Source organism: Euprymna scolopes, chromosome 21, assembly GCF_053919585.1.
Source record: "Euprymna scolopes isolate OS-2025 chromosome 21, ASM5391958v1, whole genome shotgun sequence".
In the NCBI taxonomy this organism is placed as follows: domain Eukaryota; kingdom Metazoa; phylum Mollusca; class Cephalopoda; order Sepiida; family Sepiolidae; genus Euprymna; species Euprymna scolopes.
Window position 1 is genome coordinate 59,096,878 of NC_136502.1, and position 19,192 is coordinate 59,116,069.

General features: G+C 34.4%; 1 protein-coding gene across 6 annotated transcripts in view; it reads right to left on the reverse strand.

Moving 5' to 3' along the window:
- The window catches only part of LOC145242401 (uncharacterized), a 513,435-nt gene that overhangs the window by 50,946 nt on the left and 443,297 nt on the right, over positions 1-19,192 (reverse strand). For all 6 annotated transcript variants that reach the window (XM_080105428.1, XM_080105429.1, XM_080105430.1 and 3 more), the window contains one exon: positions 5,937-5,963. In XM_080105428.1, coding sequence (XP_079961554.1) covers positions 5,937-5,963 — 27 coding nt within the window. The remainder of the gene's footprint in view (positions 1-5,936; positions 5,964-19,192) is intronic.

Consider the following 19,192-nt stretch of genomic DNA (forward strand, 5'->3'; position numbering starts at 1 on the left):
GGAAAATCTCTATATCAGCTAAGAAAATGGAACAACAAAAACTGTGTACCCATGCAAAATGGAAATTTAAACCTATAAGAAACATGCTTTTTCTCATTTTGGAACTTTTTCCATTGCGCCAATTTGAGCCACAGCAACGCGTGGCAGGGTACAGCTAGTATATATATATATATATATATATATATATATATATCACGAGTTACGTCTGAGTGTGTGTCTGTGTATGATATATATATATATATATATATATATATATATCATACACAGACACACACACTCAGACGTAACTCGTGATATATATTACACACACACACACACACACACACGAATACATGTTGGTCTATATTATAGTGTAGGAGAACGCTCTGCAATGCTGAGATAGATGATTTCGTGACCGTGAAGATATGATAGGAGTCAGTTGGACTTTACATAAGACAAAAACTAAATCTTACATGCTTAAACAAGATGATATATACAAAATAAATATATAAAAACACTTTTCAGACAAGCGTCTTTATTCAATAATATAAACATTAAAAAATAAATAAAAATGTCAAGATGTTTTGACATCATGAGATTTAAACTTTCAGATATCAAATTCATGAAAACCTGCTCTAACATCTTGACACATCTTAGCTGTGCCAATAAACAGAAGTTCATACCTCACCTGCAAATTCATGCACCAGGGCATCATGTGACATACATTTGAATTTAAAAAGAATATTTTATTTACATACATACAACTTACTGGGATGGTTCATAATTATTGCACTTTTCTTTTTGATGATTTTTATTCATTAAAAACAAATCAAAATGGGGATTTGTTTCATTTGTTTCAGAAAAGTAATCCACTCGTTTTTAAATGCGTATCAGAAATTATATACACATTTGTCATATGATTTACCACGCCCAGAAAGGTTTAGATGCAGCTCGGTCATTTCACCATCCCAAACTTTTTTGTGAAGCAAAAATTTTAAGTTGAAATCAAATGTTATAAACATTGCAAATAAAGATGTCAACCATCAAATTTCAGCTTAGGCACGTTTAGCAGCTGTGGAAGACAACAAAAACTAAGCTTGATAACAAGAATGATGGCTGAAAATTTCAATGTGGCCATTTAACCATCATTAATTATTTCAAAAACTTGGAAAAGTATGACAATTGGTTGAGTGAACACACCTCAAACTCTCACACACAAAATGTTATTGTTGAACAAGTAAAAAAAAAAATTCACATCAATATGTTATAGCAGTTTCTCAAATTTGTGTCTTACATGTTCTTATTTCCAATGTATAGAATTTGTCTGTTAAAACGAAATAGAAAACTATTCCCAAAAATAGGGTAATTAAATTTGAAAATCTACTGTTTGCATTTTTGTGATTTTGATACATTGTATTATTAGGATTTTTAAATAAATCAATTAAAAAGGTGACATCCATTTCATTAAAAAATATTTAGTCAGCAAGATGACAGATAAGCAACCACAAAATTTCCATGCAGTCATCCGGCCAGTACCAATGATAAGAGAGTAGGGAGAAGATATTGGTATGTGATGCTATCTGAGCCACATTTTACAGGAGTGGTAAGAGTCCATGTTTATGAGGCACCAAGAATTACATTATCTTGCTCTAAAGACGATAGACTAAGTAGGACAGCAAACATTATTTCCAAAACAAGGGTTATTTTCAACTAAAACTATTTAACAAACCAACTTATATGTAAACAGAATAAGTCTTATCTGCAGATAGGATTTTTATTCATTTTTAATTATCTTCACAAACAAACCTTTAGGAACATATAGACTGAAGAAATGTATACTGCCAATACAATATTCTATTAAATATTTAATTTGGTAGTCCCCAAAAATGCTCTTATTTTTTACCATTATTTCTGAATTCATCAGAATTTAAAGGTTAGAAAATCCGACATAAAACAAATTAAAAATACTGATCATGGAGTTAAGTGGTGGTTGAAAAAACAAAACCAAAAATAAAACAAACTTTAATTTCAAATTCTTCTAATTAGCAGCAATTAACTTACCAGGTTAGCCATCTCATAGTTTCAAATTGTTTTAATTAGCAGCAATTTGCAATTAACTTACCAGGTTAGCCATCTCATAGTTTCTATCTATCTTTTTCACTCTCGCTGTATTGTTTGTCTCTCTTCAGTCCTATTTTATAAAGTTTCTATTACTCTCGCTTCAATTCTTCTCTCTCCCTTTATTTTTTAACAATCAAGGGTAATAAAAATAAAATAAAAATAATGGAATATCCGATTGTAAAAAAAAGGATACAAAAAACATAGTAATCTTATTTAATTTGTAACTGGAAAGGGAGACAGAGAATGCAGAAAGTTACAAATTTTAGATTTTGTCTTTAGTTTTTAAAATATTTAACTGGATTGGCAAACAGTTACTTAATCCAAAGAGTCTCTGTGTGTGTGTGTGTGTGTGTGTGAGATGGACCACATTGGTCCAGAGAGAAATGATAGGTAGACACATACAGTTTAGAAAGTTGATAAAAAAACCCAAAAAAACCCCAATTTATCATAAAAAGCATGTTGAGATGACTGTACAATGAGGGTCACATTATATATACCCAAGGGCGTCAGTTATTCTGATTTCTTCTAGGTTCAGAAACACAGGGTCATATTATATGCAAGGAAACATGGTAGACTTTATCTTCATCAACTCTTCTGCCGAATAAAAAAAAAAAAAGAAAAACTTCTTTGACATTTTCTATTTGTGTGCATCTAATTTAAGTAACAGAGCAGAGATAACAATGCGCCTCGCATACAACGTTGGCAAAATCTCAGAAGTTCAAAGAATTGTAGCTTAGTAATTACAACATGGAATCTTTTTTCTGTTGGATTTTTTTTTATTATTAGAACGGATTTCCCTTTTCAAAATAAAAATATTTTAGATTTCCAGTCTATATTAGTAAGCAAGAATGCATTTAAAACAAAAGAACAGATTGAATCTTAGGTTGCATTCATTCAATCTGCGCATTTACCTATGAAAGTAATATTTCAAAGTGACGCAAGAATGCATAAAAAACAAAATGGAGAATTACTATTACTAATCTATTATATGACGTTGACACCATATAATAGATTGGAATAATAATTTGGTAGGTTGCAAGTTTGAAATGCATAAGAATAAGACTTGCTATGAGTAAGAAATATTTTTTTTAAAAATCATAAAATATGAGAAATATCTTTGGTTTTGAGTTTGGCCACCCAGAATTCTATTTGTCCACTTCAGAAAATGTTTCTTCAAATAAGGTGGGGGAAGGGGGTGGGCTCCCTAGTTTTAAAAGTTTTTTTTTAATATTCATAGCTGGCTATTATCGTAAGTGTTTTTTCTGGAGTGGCTCAGTGATATCTATATATATATATATATATATTCCATCAGAGGAGCATCCTTGATCAGTTTTGTTTTCTGAGGTCTGACAATTGTCTTTTTGTGGCACTCAGAAACAGATGGTCTGTTGATGTTTGGTTGGACTTGGATTTAATCAAAGAAATCTCATTTGCAAGTCCGTTGTTCGGTAGAAGAAAACAAGTATCATTTTAACCACCAAATAAAATGAATCTTTGTTATCATAAAATGGACTTGTGATTTTATTTGGAGGAGTATTCTTTTGTTATAGAACTGAAACCATATTGATATTGAGATGGGGGTTGGAATTGAGCCACAACCTTACACCAGCACAACAAGCAAAACGGCCACAGCTTGAGTAGTGAATACACTTCAAAATAAAGGAAAATTCTAATTTTGTATGTGTGCAAAACTAAAAGTAAGAAACTACATACAATACACTTACAAACCTTACATCATCAGATTCAGTTTGACCTCAAGCATGTTATGGTAAAAAAAAAAAATTCTACTATTCATTCTCATGATGCCAACGGAGACCAAATTAGTATATGGAGGGGGGAGGGGTTCTTTCACACCTACTGCTGTTTCAAACATAATACTGAAACTGAATTAGAGAGGTAGAAGTTTTTCGATCTTGCTAACCCTAACCTCTACTTTTGGCAATCATGTTCCCAACCAACCTCAGAGTTCAACATTGGGACATGGCAAGAAGACATCCCATTTACCTCATTATAACAGAGCTACATGAAAGATATACTTATTTTGGAAGGGACCGTTGAGTATTTGCACTCTGTCCTTGATTGGGTTTAACTGCAGTGTAGAGTTTCTATCTTCCAAATTGATTAACTTTCAGTCATCACTTTCCATCATATTTACGAATGTATGTTAGTAGGATCAGTGATGAATGTGGGGATTGAGTGCAAACTATTTGTTATGATAGGACTTGGCGTGTTCAGTCGATTGATTGGATTAGGTTTCTCTGATGTCATGTCTAATCAAAGTAAGTGTTACAGCAAATGACCTTTTAGTTCCATAGCTGCTCAGCCACCAGTATTATGAGTACTGACCCTTAGGCTTCAAGGGTCAGTACACATTATCAACAGGTGGCTTTGTTGAGAACTTAACCCCTTCTGCAGGTATGCAGTTGTCATAGTGTACAGTCTCAGCTGGGCAACACTAGATAGCCTTGCTAATAAATTAGAAGACTTCATGAATAAGAAAAAGAAATAATTCTATTTGATAAAATAGATATTTTTATGGACCACTATCATTGATAGTTTCTATTTTCCTGAATGGTGAAAGGCTGATGTTTGTGAAATTAGTAGTTGCTTTATAATCATAGAGTATTAGTATTTTCTAAATTAAAGCAACATGCTAACAAGCCGATATTTCTGCAGAAAAACTACATTATGTTGTGCGTACATTTCAAAAGTCAGAAACACAGGCAATTTAATCTAATATAGATTGAAAGTATATTTTCTGAAAAAGAGAATCATGTTCAAATACCTTCTCAATTTTGAGCCATCCTCAATTATACAAAGAAAAGTCTTATTTCTAATTAAAACTCAGCAATTACCAAAAATACACTTACAAAACTTATGTTCTGATTCAGTATGACCTCAAGCAGGTTAAAAAAATACCAGAAACCAAATTAGTGCATTAGGAAGGGAAAAATATGTTCATTCTGGTAAATTAAAAAAGAATACTGAAAATAAGTCAATCAGCTGGTGAGGCTTATCTTTTATTATATTGAACCAGTTGCTAAAGTTTGAACATGAGAGAGAGAGAGAGAGAGAGAGAGAGAGAGAGAGAGAGACAGACAGACAGACAGACAGACAGACAGACAGAGAATCAATCATAGAGAGAGGTGTATTCAAAAAGCAATGTGACTGAAGATGTGTAGAATTTACCCACATTACACTCCCTTTTTAATTCTATTTTCTCATCAATACTCTTGGGCAATACTGGGGGCGTGTGGAGTTGCTTTGATAATTTGATTTGAAATATTAAAAATCTCACCATAATTTAATTTTTTATGTTTTGAATCATTCACTTTTTCTATACATACATACATGCATACATATATACAAGCACACACAAGGACAATTATATCCTGCATATAACCGAACTGTTCTCTCTCTCTCTCTCTCTCATATATATATATATATATATATATATATATATATTTCTAAGACATGGACTATTGATTTCAATTCCATAGTCCATGTGAAACAGACAAGAACAAATTTGTCAATGAAAGAGTTGAGGGCCATCGATGTGGAAGAAATTATCCAAAGTAAGTTAAATTGGTTTGGTCATGTGCAAAAAATGTCTTCAGAAGATCAAAGAAAATTAATTTTAATGGAGAAACATGGACCACAAAATGTTAGTAAACTTCAAAGGAACTGGAAATGGTGATTGAAGACATGGGGCAGTTTGGATTGAAAAATCAAGATAAGTGATAGAAAATTGGAGACAACAAATGAAGAGGGAAAAAGGAGTTGAAACAAGAACGCAAAACACCTGCTCAAAAAACAAACAAACGATTGCTACTTACCACTAAGTTGACAAACTCTGTGATACTCTGAAAAATAGAAAATACAATTATTTAATACAAGTTCAATTTTACAAAGATTAAATAATAGAAATTCTAATAAGACTGATGAAGGGAAGTTTTGTCACAACTTTTCCTTTGTATATAAGCTTACTCAAATTGTTGACAAACCCACATATGTATCAAATGTCTTTTTGGTCTTATCCCGATAACCTGTGCTGAATAATGAACATTTACAGCTATGTCTCGATTAAAATCAGATTGAAGTTCAGCAAATCTTCTCATATCCCTTTTCATTGCACAGTTCATCAATACACAAGGGCTGATTGAGACAGCTTGAGATTTTTCATGTCATGTTCAATACATTCCCAAAAAGAATGTGTCCTGTGCAGCATCTTATTGGTTAATCACTGATATTCAGAGTTTTCTACACTCCAAAATATTTCAAAAATAGACCAAACATTGAACCATAGTACACCCTTAAATGTGCTGTTGTAATTGGCTACAAAAAAAACACTTTTTTCATTGTTTTCAGCAAAGTGGATACTCTGTAACCAAAACTGTCTGCAAAAAGGCTATAAAAACATTGCTATGCTTAATCGTGTAATTTAGAATGGCTGATCATAACTTGGCTCCCATAATAAAATTCAATTTTGGAATAATTCATTTTAAAATAAGTAAAATGTGAATTTTATCTTACCAGTTAATTGGCTCTCATGAATTTGGTAGAAATAATTACCCAAATGCTTTTAAAATCAAATGTCATTTTTAGATTTAGATAAAACTAGCATGGGTGCCCGGCGTTGCCCAGGTGTTTGGAGAGAGAGAAAAAAAAGTGGTAATAGGAAGGCAGGCTCGAACCCGTACCACGAAGGAGGAAAAGAATGGGGGGGGGGGGAACATGCCGTCTTTGCTGTTACAACTACCGCCAAACCAGAAGTGACGTAGGTTTTAAATTAAGGCTAGAAAGGAGAGGATGACTTTCAAAAATATCGGTGAAAAAAGCGACCCACCCCTAGAAAAGTACCCAGTTGAAGGTGAAGATATTAATGTTTTTAGCCAATTTTTCGATATTTGTTGTCTGAAAGGTCGAACTTCAAAACGATACTGATCTTGTAAAGTCCGTCGACTCTGTTGAAAGTTTTAAGCAGACATGCAAACATACATACATACATTTATATATTGGTAACTTAAAATTTTCGACCCAAACTGATTAAAAAGCTTGTCCTATCTCTGAATACCCTTTATGTAAAATTTCAAATGTTTAGACCAGAAATTGTCCGAGTAATTTGGTAGAGACCGCAGGTCAAAATTTTAAAAACTTTGACCCCTATTATAACCCCTTAACATCAATAGTTTTGAGCTCAAATCAAGTTATTAAGTTAGATCCATGTTCAAGGAACCTATATCTAAAATTTCAAGTGTTTATACCGAAGATTGGCAGAAAAGTTTGGAAGAGTTCTCAAAGGCAAATCATTGAACTTTTGACCCCTTAACAGCCAAATTTCTGGCTGAAAACGGATTACAAAGATTTTCCCAAATCTCAATACCCTGTATATCAAATTTCGAGTCTGTAGACTGAAAATTGACAGAGTTATTGTGTAGGGAAATGTACACAGACAGACACTTTCACTTTTATAGATATATAGATTGTACCAATTAAATGTGTATTAGAAAAACATTAAAATAAGATGAGATAACAAAATTAAATTTTGGAACAATTTATTCTAAAATGGGTGAAGTGAGAATTTTTTATAACATCAGTTAATTTTCAATTAGTTCATCTTGATAGTACAAGTGTAAAAGATATACAAAGTTATGACATGCTACCCACTAAAAGTAAAGCCAAAAGAATATTAGAAAGCTGAAATACATGGAAATACTGAAAAGCTGGCTATGGCTCATATATACCACATATAGAGGAAAAAGAAAAACAATCTGCTCTTAGAAGACAAAGTAAAAACCATATGGAGCAGAACAGATAGAAGATATTTAAAAGAAACAGCACCTAAGAGTTTCCCCAAGTATACCTAGTATAGAATTGAATACAATATGGTGAAATTATAAAATTGTCGCGCTAGAAAAGATGACATGATTCCATTTCCATTTGATGAAATCGGTTTTATTTTTTTGTTGCAGACCCTCTACTAGTTGGACAGTTGTGTACAAATCCCAAAAGCGATAGCAGCCTTCTATCATGTCTGAAATCAGGTGGTCACTGACAGATCCTAGGGGTGGCAGCAGGACTCAGCCCTGGCCCACAAGTCCAAAGAGACCCAGGCTTGGCTTCAGAAGGAGTGCTACCACTTTGTATCCTTCTCTCAGGCAGCATTAAAGAAGTTCCCTTAAGTGCTCAATATCTGAACAATAGCTTCTTATGTCCGTATCCTTCTTCTGGTGGGGAGGTTTTCATGTACTTCTTTTTCTGGCCGATTACATTTGCATGCTTTTATTCGTTGATTTATTTTCGAAATTGTTGTGAGGGAGTTAGCAACTGTGTCCACACTGAACTTCATGTCCACCCAGGCATGCTGGGTATCCATGCTAGTATGAGATAAAGTACTGCATTTTTAAATTATATAACAGCTTTCCCATCATTAAGGGATTTTTAATATTCTAAAGATAAACAAGTTTTGTCTTGTTAGTGTCCTTTTTTACTTGTCTCCTTATGAAGGAAAAGTTAAACATAAGATTGTTTTTTATTGTGAGCACCTAGGATAGAAACAAAAATTAAAATTGTCTAAGAGAACTATTCTTAACTCAAGTGAGAACAAAACAGTTACTACACTTTAATCCTAACTCAAAGACTGGTCAGTAGTCTGTGTTACTTGTTTAATTTATTTTTATTCATTATTTATTTTATTACTGTGAACGTTTTCATTTTTAAATTGAACTCTTTAAGTAAACATAAAAATTTCTACATGATATTTTAAATATTTGTTAAGTAAAAAAAAAGAGGAAAGAATTTAAAAGAATTATTTTCATTTAGTTTTCATTTGTCCTAAAATGTTTAGATTGAAAATACTGCAGCAGAGAGCATGTTTGACTCAATCTTAGCGGATAGTAATTCATAATTGGTCTGGCTTTTATCAATCAATTTTATGTGGTAAGTTATGTAAAAAACACAGCTCACATTACGTCCATTTATCGTCTGAACGTTTGTCAAATGCGACTTTAAACTTAGATATGATAATCATGATACTCTCCTCTGGAAGGCTGTTCCAGGGAGCAGAAACATGGACAGAAAATGCTCCCTTATTTTGTTGAGATGAAAAGGATAATAGAAGTCTTTGCAGTGGCCGTGGAGATCATGACTTGGCATTGGGGTGAATAACTCCTCAAAAGGTAGATTAATATTCCTGGTGAGGATGCTAGATACCAGAATCAAGTCTCCTCATGTTCTTTGCTGCTTAAGTGATATATTCTAGTGTGTGTGTGTGTGTGTATATATATATATATATATATATAGCATAAAAAGTGGTAATCCGAAATAACTTTTGTCAAACCGGCTATTCGTGGCACTGCTGATTGGTCTCATCCCAATACTATGTGATGTGCAATATACAGTTGCTTTTTAGTGAATGATCAACCATGCATAGAGAAGAGCCACATCACATCCTTCATGAGCTCAGCTGGCATGAACATAGACAGAACATGGTGGATCTTAGAGAAGTAAACCTTGAAAAATCTCTATTCTTTATAGGTAGTTGAAGTTCCTGTGGAGATCATTGATAAAAGAGAACATTGCAGCTTTGCCAAAGATCATTTGTGACAACAGGAAAATGAACTATTCCAATTTGCAGAGAACCGTAAAGTGTACAGGTATGTTTAGCAAGTACTTCCGTATAACCTGTTGAAAACACAAGACAATTGATTCGTGCAGAGTTTTGTTCTCAAGCATGTAGCAAAGCTCTCACGAAGCTGCATATTTAAATCTGAATTAGATATGAAAAATTGATAACCATATGTAATTTTACCATTCAGTCTAAATCTAACAATAATAAACAACAATACGGAACCAACTCCTAGCATGTAAATAATAGAGTAGAAAAAGACTAGCAATGTCTCTTCTATCAGGAAAGAGACTGTTAAGGATAGAAGAGATCATCTCCAACTAGATCGTGAACTCAATTTTGAATTATCAAAGTGAGAAAGAATACTTTGAGGGGCACCTCCCCAAATGTGACAGCAGTCCTTCATCTAAGGATGTATGTTTAACTTATTAATATTTTACTAATCCATTTCAAATCATTTCCCAGTAAAAAGGACTGAATTTAAAGATGGCTATGCAGTTTACATGTTGAGTTCAAATGAAACTACTAAATGTTCCTATGAAGGAGCATCTAACAAATATATTTAACTAGTCTGAGTGCCCGGCATTGTCCGGGTGTTTGGAAGTGTGTATTGATCAAAACAACGTAGTAGTACGCAAGCAGGCTCGAACCCATGTGAATGTGGAGAGAGGTGTTAAAAAAAAATGGTAGTGACACCCACGGGTAGTAACACCCATGGGGAGGAAATAAAAAAAGCAGTAGACAGCCAGGGTGAAGAGAGGCGTTAAAAAAAAAAAAAAAAAAAAAATGGGAGTAACACCCATGGGGAGGAAATCAAAAAAACAGTAGACAGCTAGGGTGAAGAGAGGTGTTAAAAAAAAAAAAAACAAAGGGTAGTAACACCCATGGGGAGGAAATAAAAAAAACAGTAGACAGCCAGGGTGAAGAGAGGTGTTAAAAAAAAAAATAAATAAAAATGGAAGTAACACCCATGGGGAGGAAATCAAAAAAACAGTAGACAGCTAGGGTGAAGAGAGGCGTTAAAAAAAAAAAAATGGAAGTAACACCCATGAGGAGGAAATCAAAAAAACAGTAGACAGCTAGGGTGAAGAGAGGCGTTAAAAAATAAAAATGGAAGTAACACCCATGGGGAGGAAATCAAAAAAACAGTAGACAGCAAGGGTGAAGAGAGGCGTTAAAATAAATAAAAATGGAAGTAACACCCATGGGGGAGGAAATAAAAAAAAACAGAAGACAGCTAGGGTGAAGAGAGGCGTTAAAAAATAAAAATGGTAGTAACACCCATGGGGAGGAAATCAAAACAACGGTAGACAGCTAGGGTGAAGAGAGGTGTTAAAAAAATAAAAAAAAATGGAAGTAACACCCATGAGGAGGAAATCAAAAAAACAGAAGACAGCTAGGGTGAAGAGAGGTGTTAAAAAAAAAAAAAATGGTAGTAACACCCATGGGGAGGAAATCAAAACAACGGTAGACAGCTAGGGTGAAGAGAGGTGTTAAAAAAATAAAAAAAAATGGAAGTAACACCCATGAGGAGGAAATCAAAAAAACAGAAGACAGCTAGGGTGAAGAGAGGCGTTAAAAAAAAAAAAAATGGTAGTAACACCCATGGGGAGGAAATCAAAACAACGGTAGACAGCTAGGGTGAAGAGAGGTGTTAAAAAAATAAATAAAAATGGTAGTGACACCCATGGGGAGGAAATCAAAACAACAGAAGACAGCTAGGGTGAAGAGAGGTGTTAAAAAAATAAATAAAAATGGTAGTGACACCCATGGGGAGGAAATCAAAACAACAGTAGACAGCTAGGGTGAAGAGAGGTGTTAAAAAAATAAATAAAAATGGTAGTGACACCCATGGGGAGGATATCAAAACAACAGTAGACAGCTAGGGTGAAGAGAGGTGTTAAAAAAATAAATAAAAATGGTAGTGACACCCATGGGGAGGAAATCAAAACAATGGTAGACAGCTAGGGTGAAGAGAGGTGTTAAAAAAATAAATTAAAATGGTAGTGACACCCATGGGGAGGAAATCAAAACAACGGTAGACAGCTAGGGTGAAGAGAGGTGTTAAAAAAATAAATAAAAATGGTAGTAACACCCATGGGGAGGAAATCAAAACAACAAAAGACAGCTAGGGTGAAGAGAGGTGTTAAAAAAATAAATAAAAATGGTAGTGACACCCATGGGGAGGAAATCAAAACAACAGTAGACAGCTAGGGTGAAGAGAGGTGTTAAAAAAATAAATAAAAATGGTAGTGACACCCATGGGGAGGAAATCAAAACAACGGTAGACAGCTAGGGTGAAGAGAGGTGTTAAAAAAATAAATAAAAATGGTAGTAACACCCATAGGGAGGAAATCAAAACAACAGAAGACAGCTAGGGTGAAGAGAGGTGTTAAAAAAATAAATAAAAATGGTAGTGACACCCATGGGGAGGAAATCAAAACAACGGTAGACAGCTAGGGTGAAGAGAGGTGTTAAAAAAATAAATAAAAATGGTAGTAACACCCATGGGGTGGAAATCAAAACAACAGAAGACAGCTAGGGTGAAGAGAGGTGTTAAAAAAATAAATAAAAATGGTAGTGACACCCATGGGGAGGAAATCAAAACAACAGTAGACAGCTAGGGTGAAGAGAGGTGTTAAAAAAATAAATAAAAATGGTAGTAACACCCATGGGGAGGAAATCAAAACAACAGTAGACAGCTAGGGTGAAGAGAGGTGTTAAAAAAATAAATAAAAATGGTAGTGACACCCATGGGGAGGAAATCAAAACAACGGTAGACAGCTAGGGTGAAGAGAGGTGTTAACAAAATAAATAAAAATGGTAGTAACACCCATGGGGAGGAAATCAAAACAACAGTAGACAGCTAGGGTGAAGAGAGGTGTTAAAAAAATAAATAAAAATGGTAGTGACACCCATGGGGAGGAAATCAAAACAACAGTAGACAGCTAGGGTGAAGAGAGGTGTTAAAAAAATAAATAAAAATGGTAGTGACACCCATGGGGAGGAAATCAAAACAACGGTAGACAGCTAGGGTGAAGAGAGGTGTTAAAAAAATAAATAAAAATGGTAGTGACACCCATGGGGAGGAAATCAAAACAACAGTAGACAGCTAGGGTGAAGAGAGGTGTTAAAAAAATAAAAAAAAATGGTAGTGACACCCATGGGGAGGAAATCAAAACAACAGTAGACAGCTAGGGTGAAGAGAGGTGTTAAAAAAATAAATAAAAATGGTAGTGACACCCATGGGGAGGAAATAAAAACAACAGTAGACAGCTAGGGTGAAGAGAGGTGTTAAAAAAATAAATAAAAATGGTAGTAACACCCATGGGGAGGAAATCAAAACAACAGAAGACAGCTAGGGTGAAGAGAGGTGTTAAAAAAATAAATAAAAATGGTAGTGACACCCATGGGGAGGAAATCAAAACAACGGTAGACAGCTAGGGTGAAGAGAGGTGTTAAAAAAATAAATAAAAATGGTAGTAACACCCATGGGGAGGAAATCAAAACAACAGAAGACAGCTAGGGTGAAGAGAGGTGTTAAAAAAATAAATAAAAATGGTAGTGACACCCATGGGGAGGAAATCAAAACAACGGTAGACAGCTAGGGTGAAGAGAGGTGTTAAAAAAATAAATAAAAATGGTAGTGACACCCATGGGGAGGAAATCAAAACAACGGTAGACAGCTAGGGTGAAGAGAGGTGTTAAAAAAATAAATAAAAATGGTAGTAACACCCATGGGGAGGAAATCAAAACAACGGTAGACAGCTAGGGTGAAGAGAGGTGTTAAAAAAATAAATAAAAATGGTAGTAACACCCATGGGGAGGAAATCAAAACAACAGAAGACAGCTAGGGTGAAGAGAGGTGTTAAAAAAATAAATAAAAATGGTAGTGACACCCATGGGGAGGAAATCAAAACAGTAGACAGCTAGGGTGAAGAGAGGTGTTAAAAAAATAAATAAAAATGGTAGTGACACCCATGGGGAGGAAATCAAAACAACGGTAGACAGCTAGGGTGAAGAGAGGTGTTAAAAAAATAAATAAAAATGGTAGTGACACCCATGGGGAGGAAATCAAAACAACGGTAGACAGCTAGGGTGAAGAGAGGTGTTAAAAAAATAAATAAAAATGGTAGTGACACCCATGGGGAGGAAATCAAAACAACGGTAGACAGCTAGGGTGAAGAGAGGTGTTAAAAAAATAAATAAAAATGGTAGTGACACCCATGGGGAGGAAATCAAAACAACGGTAGACAGCTAGGGTGAAGAGAGGCGTTGAAAAAAATAAATAAAAATGGTAGTGACACCCATGGGGAGGAAATCAAAACAACGGTAGACAGCTAGGGTGAAGAGAGGTGTTAAAAAAATAAATAAAAATGGTAGTAACACCCATGGGGAGGAAATCAAAACAACAGAAGACAGCTAGGGTGAAGAGAGGTGTTAAAAAAATAAAAAAAAATGGTAGTGACACCCATGGGGAGGAAATCAAAACAACAGAAGACAGCTAGGGTGAAGAGAGGCGTTAAAAAAAAAAAAAAAAAAAAAATGTAAGTAACACCCATGGGGAGGAAATCAAAACAACAGTAGACAGCTAGGGTGAAGAGAGGCGTTAAAAAAAAAAAAAAAAAAAAAAAATGTAAGTAACACCCATGGGGAGGAAATCAAAACAACAGTAGACAGCTAGGGTGAAGAGAGGTGTTAAAAATATAAATAAAAATGGTAGTGACACCCATGGGGAGGAAATAAAAACAACAGTAGACAGCTAGGGTGAAGAGAGGTGTTAAAAAAATAAATAAAAATGGTAGTAACACCCATGGGGAGGAAATCAAAACAACAGAAGACAGCTAGGGTGAAGAGAGGTGTTAAAAAAATAAATAAAAATGGTAGTGACACCCATGGGGAGGAAATCAAAACAACGGTAGACAGCTAGGGTGAAGAGAGGTGTTAAAAAAATAAATAAAAATGGTAGTAACACCCATGGGGAGGAAATCAAAACAACAGAAGACAGCTAGGGTGAAGAGAGGTGTTAAAAAAATAAATAAAAATGGTAGTGACACCCATGGGGAGGAAATCAAAACAACGGTAGACAGCTAGGGTGAAGAGAGGTGTTAAAAAAATAAATAAAAATGGTAGTGACACCCATGGGGAGGAAATCAAAACAACGGTAGACAGCTAGGGTGAAGAGAGGTGTTAAAAAAATAAATAAAAATGGTAGTAACACCCATGGGGAGGAAATCAAAACAACGGTAGACAGCTAGGGTGAAGAGAGGTGTTAAAAAAATAAATAAAAATGGTAGTAACACCCATGGGGAGGAAATCAAAACAACAGAAGACAGCTAGGGTGAAGAGAGGTGTTAAAAAAATAAATAAAAATGGTAGTGACACCCATGGGGAGGAAATCAAAACAGTAGACAGCTAGGGTGAAGAGAGGTGTTAAAAAAATAAATAAAAATGGTAGTGACACCCATGGGGAGGAAATCAAAACAACGGTAGACAGCTAGGGTGAAGAGAGGTGTTAAAAAAATAAATAAAAATGGTAGTGACACCCATGGGGAGGAAATCAAAACAACGGTAGACAGCTAGGGTGAAGAGAGGTGTTAAAAAAATAAATAAAAATGGTAGTGACACCCATGGGGAGGAAATCAAAACAACGGTAGACAGCTAGGGTGAAGAGAGGCGTTGAAAAAAATAAATAAAAATGGTAGTGACACCCATGGGGAGGAAATCAAAACAACGGTAGACAGCTAGGGTGAAGAGAGGTGTTAAAAAAATAAATAAAAATGGTAGTAACACCCATGGGGAGGAAATCAAAACAACAGAAGACAGCTAGGGTGAAGAGAGGTGTTAAAAAAATAAATAAAAATGGTAGTGACACCCATGGGGAGGAAATCAAAACAACAGTAGACAGCTAGGGTGAAGAGAGGCGTTAAAAAAAAAAAAAAAAAAAAAATGTAAGTAACACCCATGGGGAGGAAATCAAAACAACAGTAGACAGCTAGGGTGAAGAGAGGCGTTAAAAAAATAAATAAAAATGGTAGTGACACCCATGGAGAGGAAATCCATACAATAGTAAACAGCTAGGGTGAAGAGAGGCGTTAAAAAAAAAAAAAAAAATGTAAGTAACACCCATGGAGAGGAAATCAATACAACAGTCGACAGCCAGGGTGAAGAGAGGTGTTAAAAAAAAAAAAAAGTGGTAGTGGGCAAGCAGGCTTGAACCCCTAACAGGAAGGCGGAAAAGTGAAAAAAAAATAAAATAAAAATCTGACATCTTAGCCGAACCCTTGAGGCAAAGTTGGAAATTAAAGTGTGAAAAAAAAATTGTGCCACCGCAACATACTAATGGAAACGTTTGAATTTAATTTAAGTAATAAAAACAGAATTGATAAGTGGCCGCAATAAAAGTTAACTCTACTGCTTCTATTTGACCTCATTAATGAGGTCAAATAGAAGGAGCGGACTTAACTTTTGCTGCAGGGCAGCTTTTGGGTTTGTTTACCCAACTTTGACTGGTTTTTTCCCCAAGATGTTGGGGAGGGGGAAACCAGCTCCCCATTGTCCAGATTGAATAGCAATTGTCTGATGTATGGAGTTTGGCCCCACATTGATCAAAGCTGATTGCATCTGGACGTTTCCCGCCATGATGCCAAGAACACGTCCGTTTGAATTTAGTTTCACTTTATTTATACTAAAAAGCATGACAAACAGGGGACAGAGCGAAATAGCGAGAATCTCATAAAAGTCGATGTAAATAAATCTAGAGGTGACCCGCGTTCCCAAATCCTAGATATTATTGTCTAGGGGGTTTATAAATAGTTCTAAGCGATCGTACCCCCCCCCATCCCCGTACTGGAATCTTGGAGATGTATTATCACTCAAATTCCAGAGAAGGTCAACAGTTGTTACATAAATAAATGCTAGACAATTGTTGTGATGGCATAAAATGATTTGCAAAGATTTTCAAGAGATGAAAATCTGAGGATGCTTGTCACTCAGATTCTAAATAAACACAACCTTTATTGACGTGACAGTAAGCAATCACTGATAATGGTTTGTATGAAAACTAAGTGAATAATAAAGATAATATAGACTTATTTTAGTTATGCAAGGATGTCACAGTTTATGAATTTTCAAATGAAATCAAACTAGAATAAATAGTGGTAGTAGTTGTGACCTAGCAGATCACAGGTAACTTTAGTAAGGTTCATAAATGAATGTAGAGATGAACAGATCCAGTGGAAAAAACATTTTTTGGTTCCCAACAGAAAGCAAATACACATACACATGAATGGATGGATGAAGTTCAGGAAATTTCTGCCATTACTAATCATAAGAGCGTAACCATTGTCAGCCAGAGTAAGAGTGAGGCATGTGTACACATACACAATGTGATGGTATAGAAAAGTGAGACCTGGTCAGTGAAGGTTGAGGACATGTAGAGAAATGACATGAGAATGATACAACGAATGGATGAATCATAATGACAGGCAGAGTTCTGATGACCTCAGAGAAAAATTAAATCTGGGCAGTAGAGAGACGTGTGCAGAACAGGAGACTTTGAGGGTTATGGCACCATTGTAAGAATGAATGAGAATTCTTGGGTTAGTAAATGTAGAACAATTGAGGTAGCAGGGTCAGCCCACAGGAAAAGAAGTGATAAGGATGAACTTGAGAAAAAGAGGGATAAATAAAGACCTGGTCAAAGATAGCTTAGTTTGGAAGTCAATTAAACCGAATATAATAAAATTGCGATCAACAAAGAGATTGCAAAACATACTATAGCCTACATTTTTGTATTGTTGTGTCCAGTAATAACACTAAAATAACACTAAAATAACACACTAAATAACAAATAGAAAAGATGTGCTATTGCTTTAGGAATGGATGTAAATTAAAAACACATTGCAAGAGATGTCAAAAAATTGGAGTTAAACTTAACTAAAAAGAAAAAAAAAACTATGGTAAAAAAAAAAAAGAAAAAGTTATTAGGATAAGTAAACGAATAGATATTAAAAAAATAAAAATAAATAACATTTTTTTTTTGTTTCAATTCACCAACATGTGTTTCTGTGCTAAAAGGTCAATATTTGCACTTACACATTTAGCAACAGGTGTGTGTATGTACCAATAAAAGAATCTCTTCTCTCCTCCCTTTCCTGTATCAAATGTTTGCGAATTCATAAAACAAAAAGGTCAAATAAGTGAAACATGGCCTTTGGAATAACAAATCTTTAAGAAGCATTTTTAAATAAATAAAAATATAAAAAATTTGAGTACAAAGGGCTAACAATATAAATCAAGAATTAGGGTAATCATATATTCTTCCTTTTATATATCTATATACTAGCTGGAAACCTGGCATTATTCTGGTTGTCCAGCTAGTATACGCTTAAACAGGATATTTTAATTTATGCTGATTGCATATATATTATTATAGAATCAATTCTCTATGGATCATTTTAAATTACGAGGAATAATTTGCCTGGTGGACTAATTAAAAAAGAAATAAAAAAATAAAAAATGATAATGTCAGCTCAGGTAGCCAGCAGGCCCGGAATTATCATTTCGATAAGTGGAGGTTGATATTGTCGACATACAGAGTCGAAACTTTTTCATCAAATTCCGTCTGTGTTTGTTTACAACATCACATCAGGTTGTGTGGTCTTGATAAATGCTCTGGAAAAGTCACTTCTGATTAATGTTTAGTTTTACAATATGCAAACAAAGAAATGATTTGCAGCAAATTTAAATGGTCATCTTCTTTTATTATAAATTGAACTCATTAATATGAAAAAAATTAAAATAAAATGGTGCGGTACACCCAGGCTTGAACAGGGGACCATTTGAGCTGTAGTCGAATGTTCTACCACTGAGCTATATCTCCAGATGACAATAGATGTTTTTTTAAAAGAAATGATTTGCTGAGATTTTATTATTTTCTTGGCCGGTGTAACGTAAAATATTCCCCTGTAAAATTTTTTATATTTTTTAAAATTTTATCTATGAGAGAAAAGAGATTTTAAGATCGAATTTTTTTTTGATTTTCAATACTTACCAGATGAATTTCCATATAAAACATATATAAGAACACTGCCAGATATATAAATTACCTTTGTGGAAACTTTGCAAAAGATAGGCTCAGCTGTTTTAAAACCTATGAGGAAGGAACTCTCTCTCTCTCTCTCTCTCTCACACACACACACACACAAAGTGACTTTTATATAAGAGTATAGATTAATGATGAGACGATTCCAATATTTTTTGCAGATTTCAATACAATTACGGATTCCATACTAAATTCTCGATGTTGATACAATTATAAATTCTGATTCTTTATAAATCCTTAAATATTTAACTATAGAGTTATTATTTTTTCTGATTACCGTAAAAACATATGTTAAATGTGCAGGTAGTTTCTCAAATATAAAAATGTACTTTAAACAAAATCAAAAAAGAAACACAATT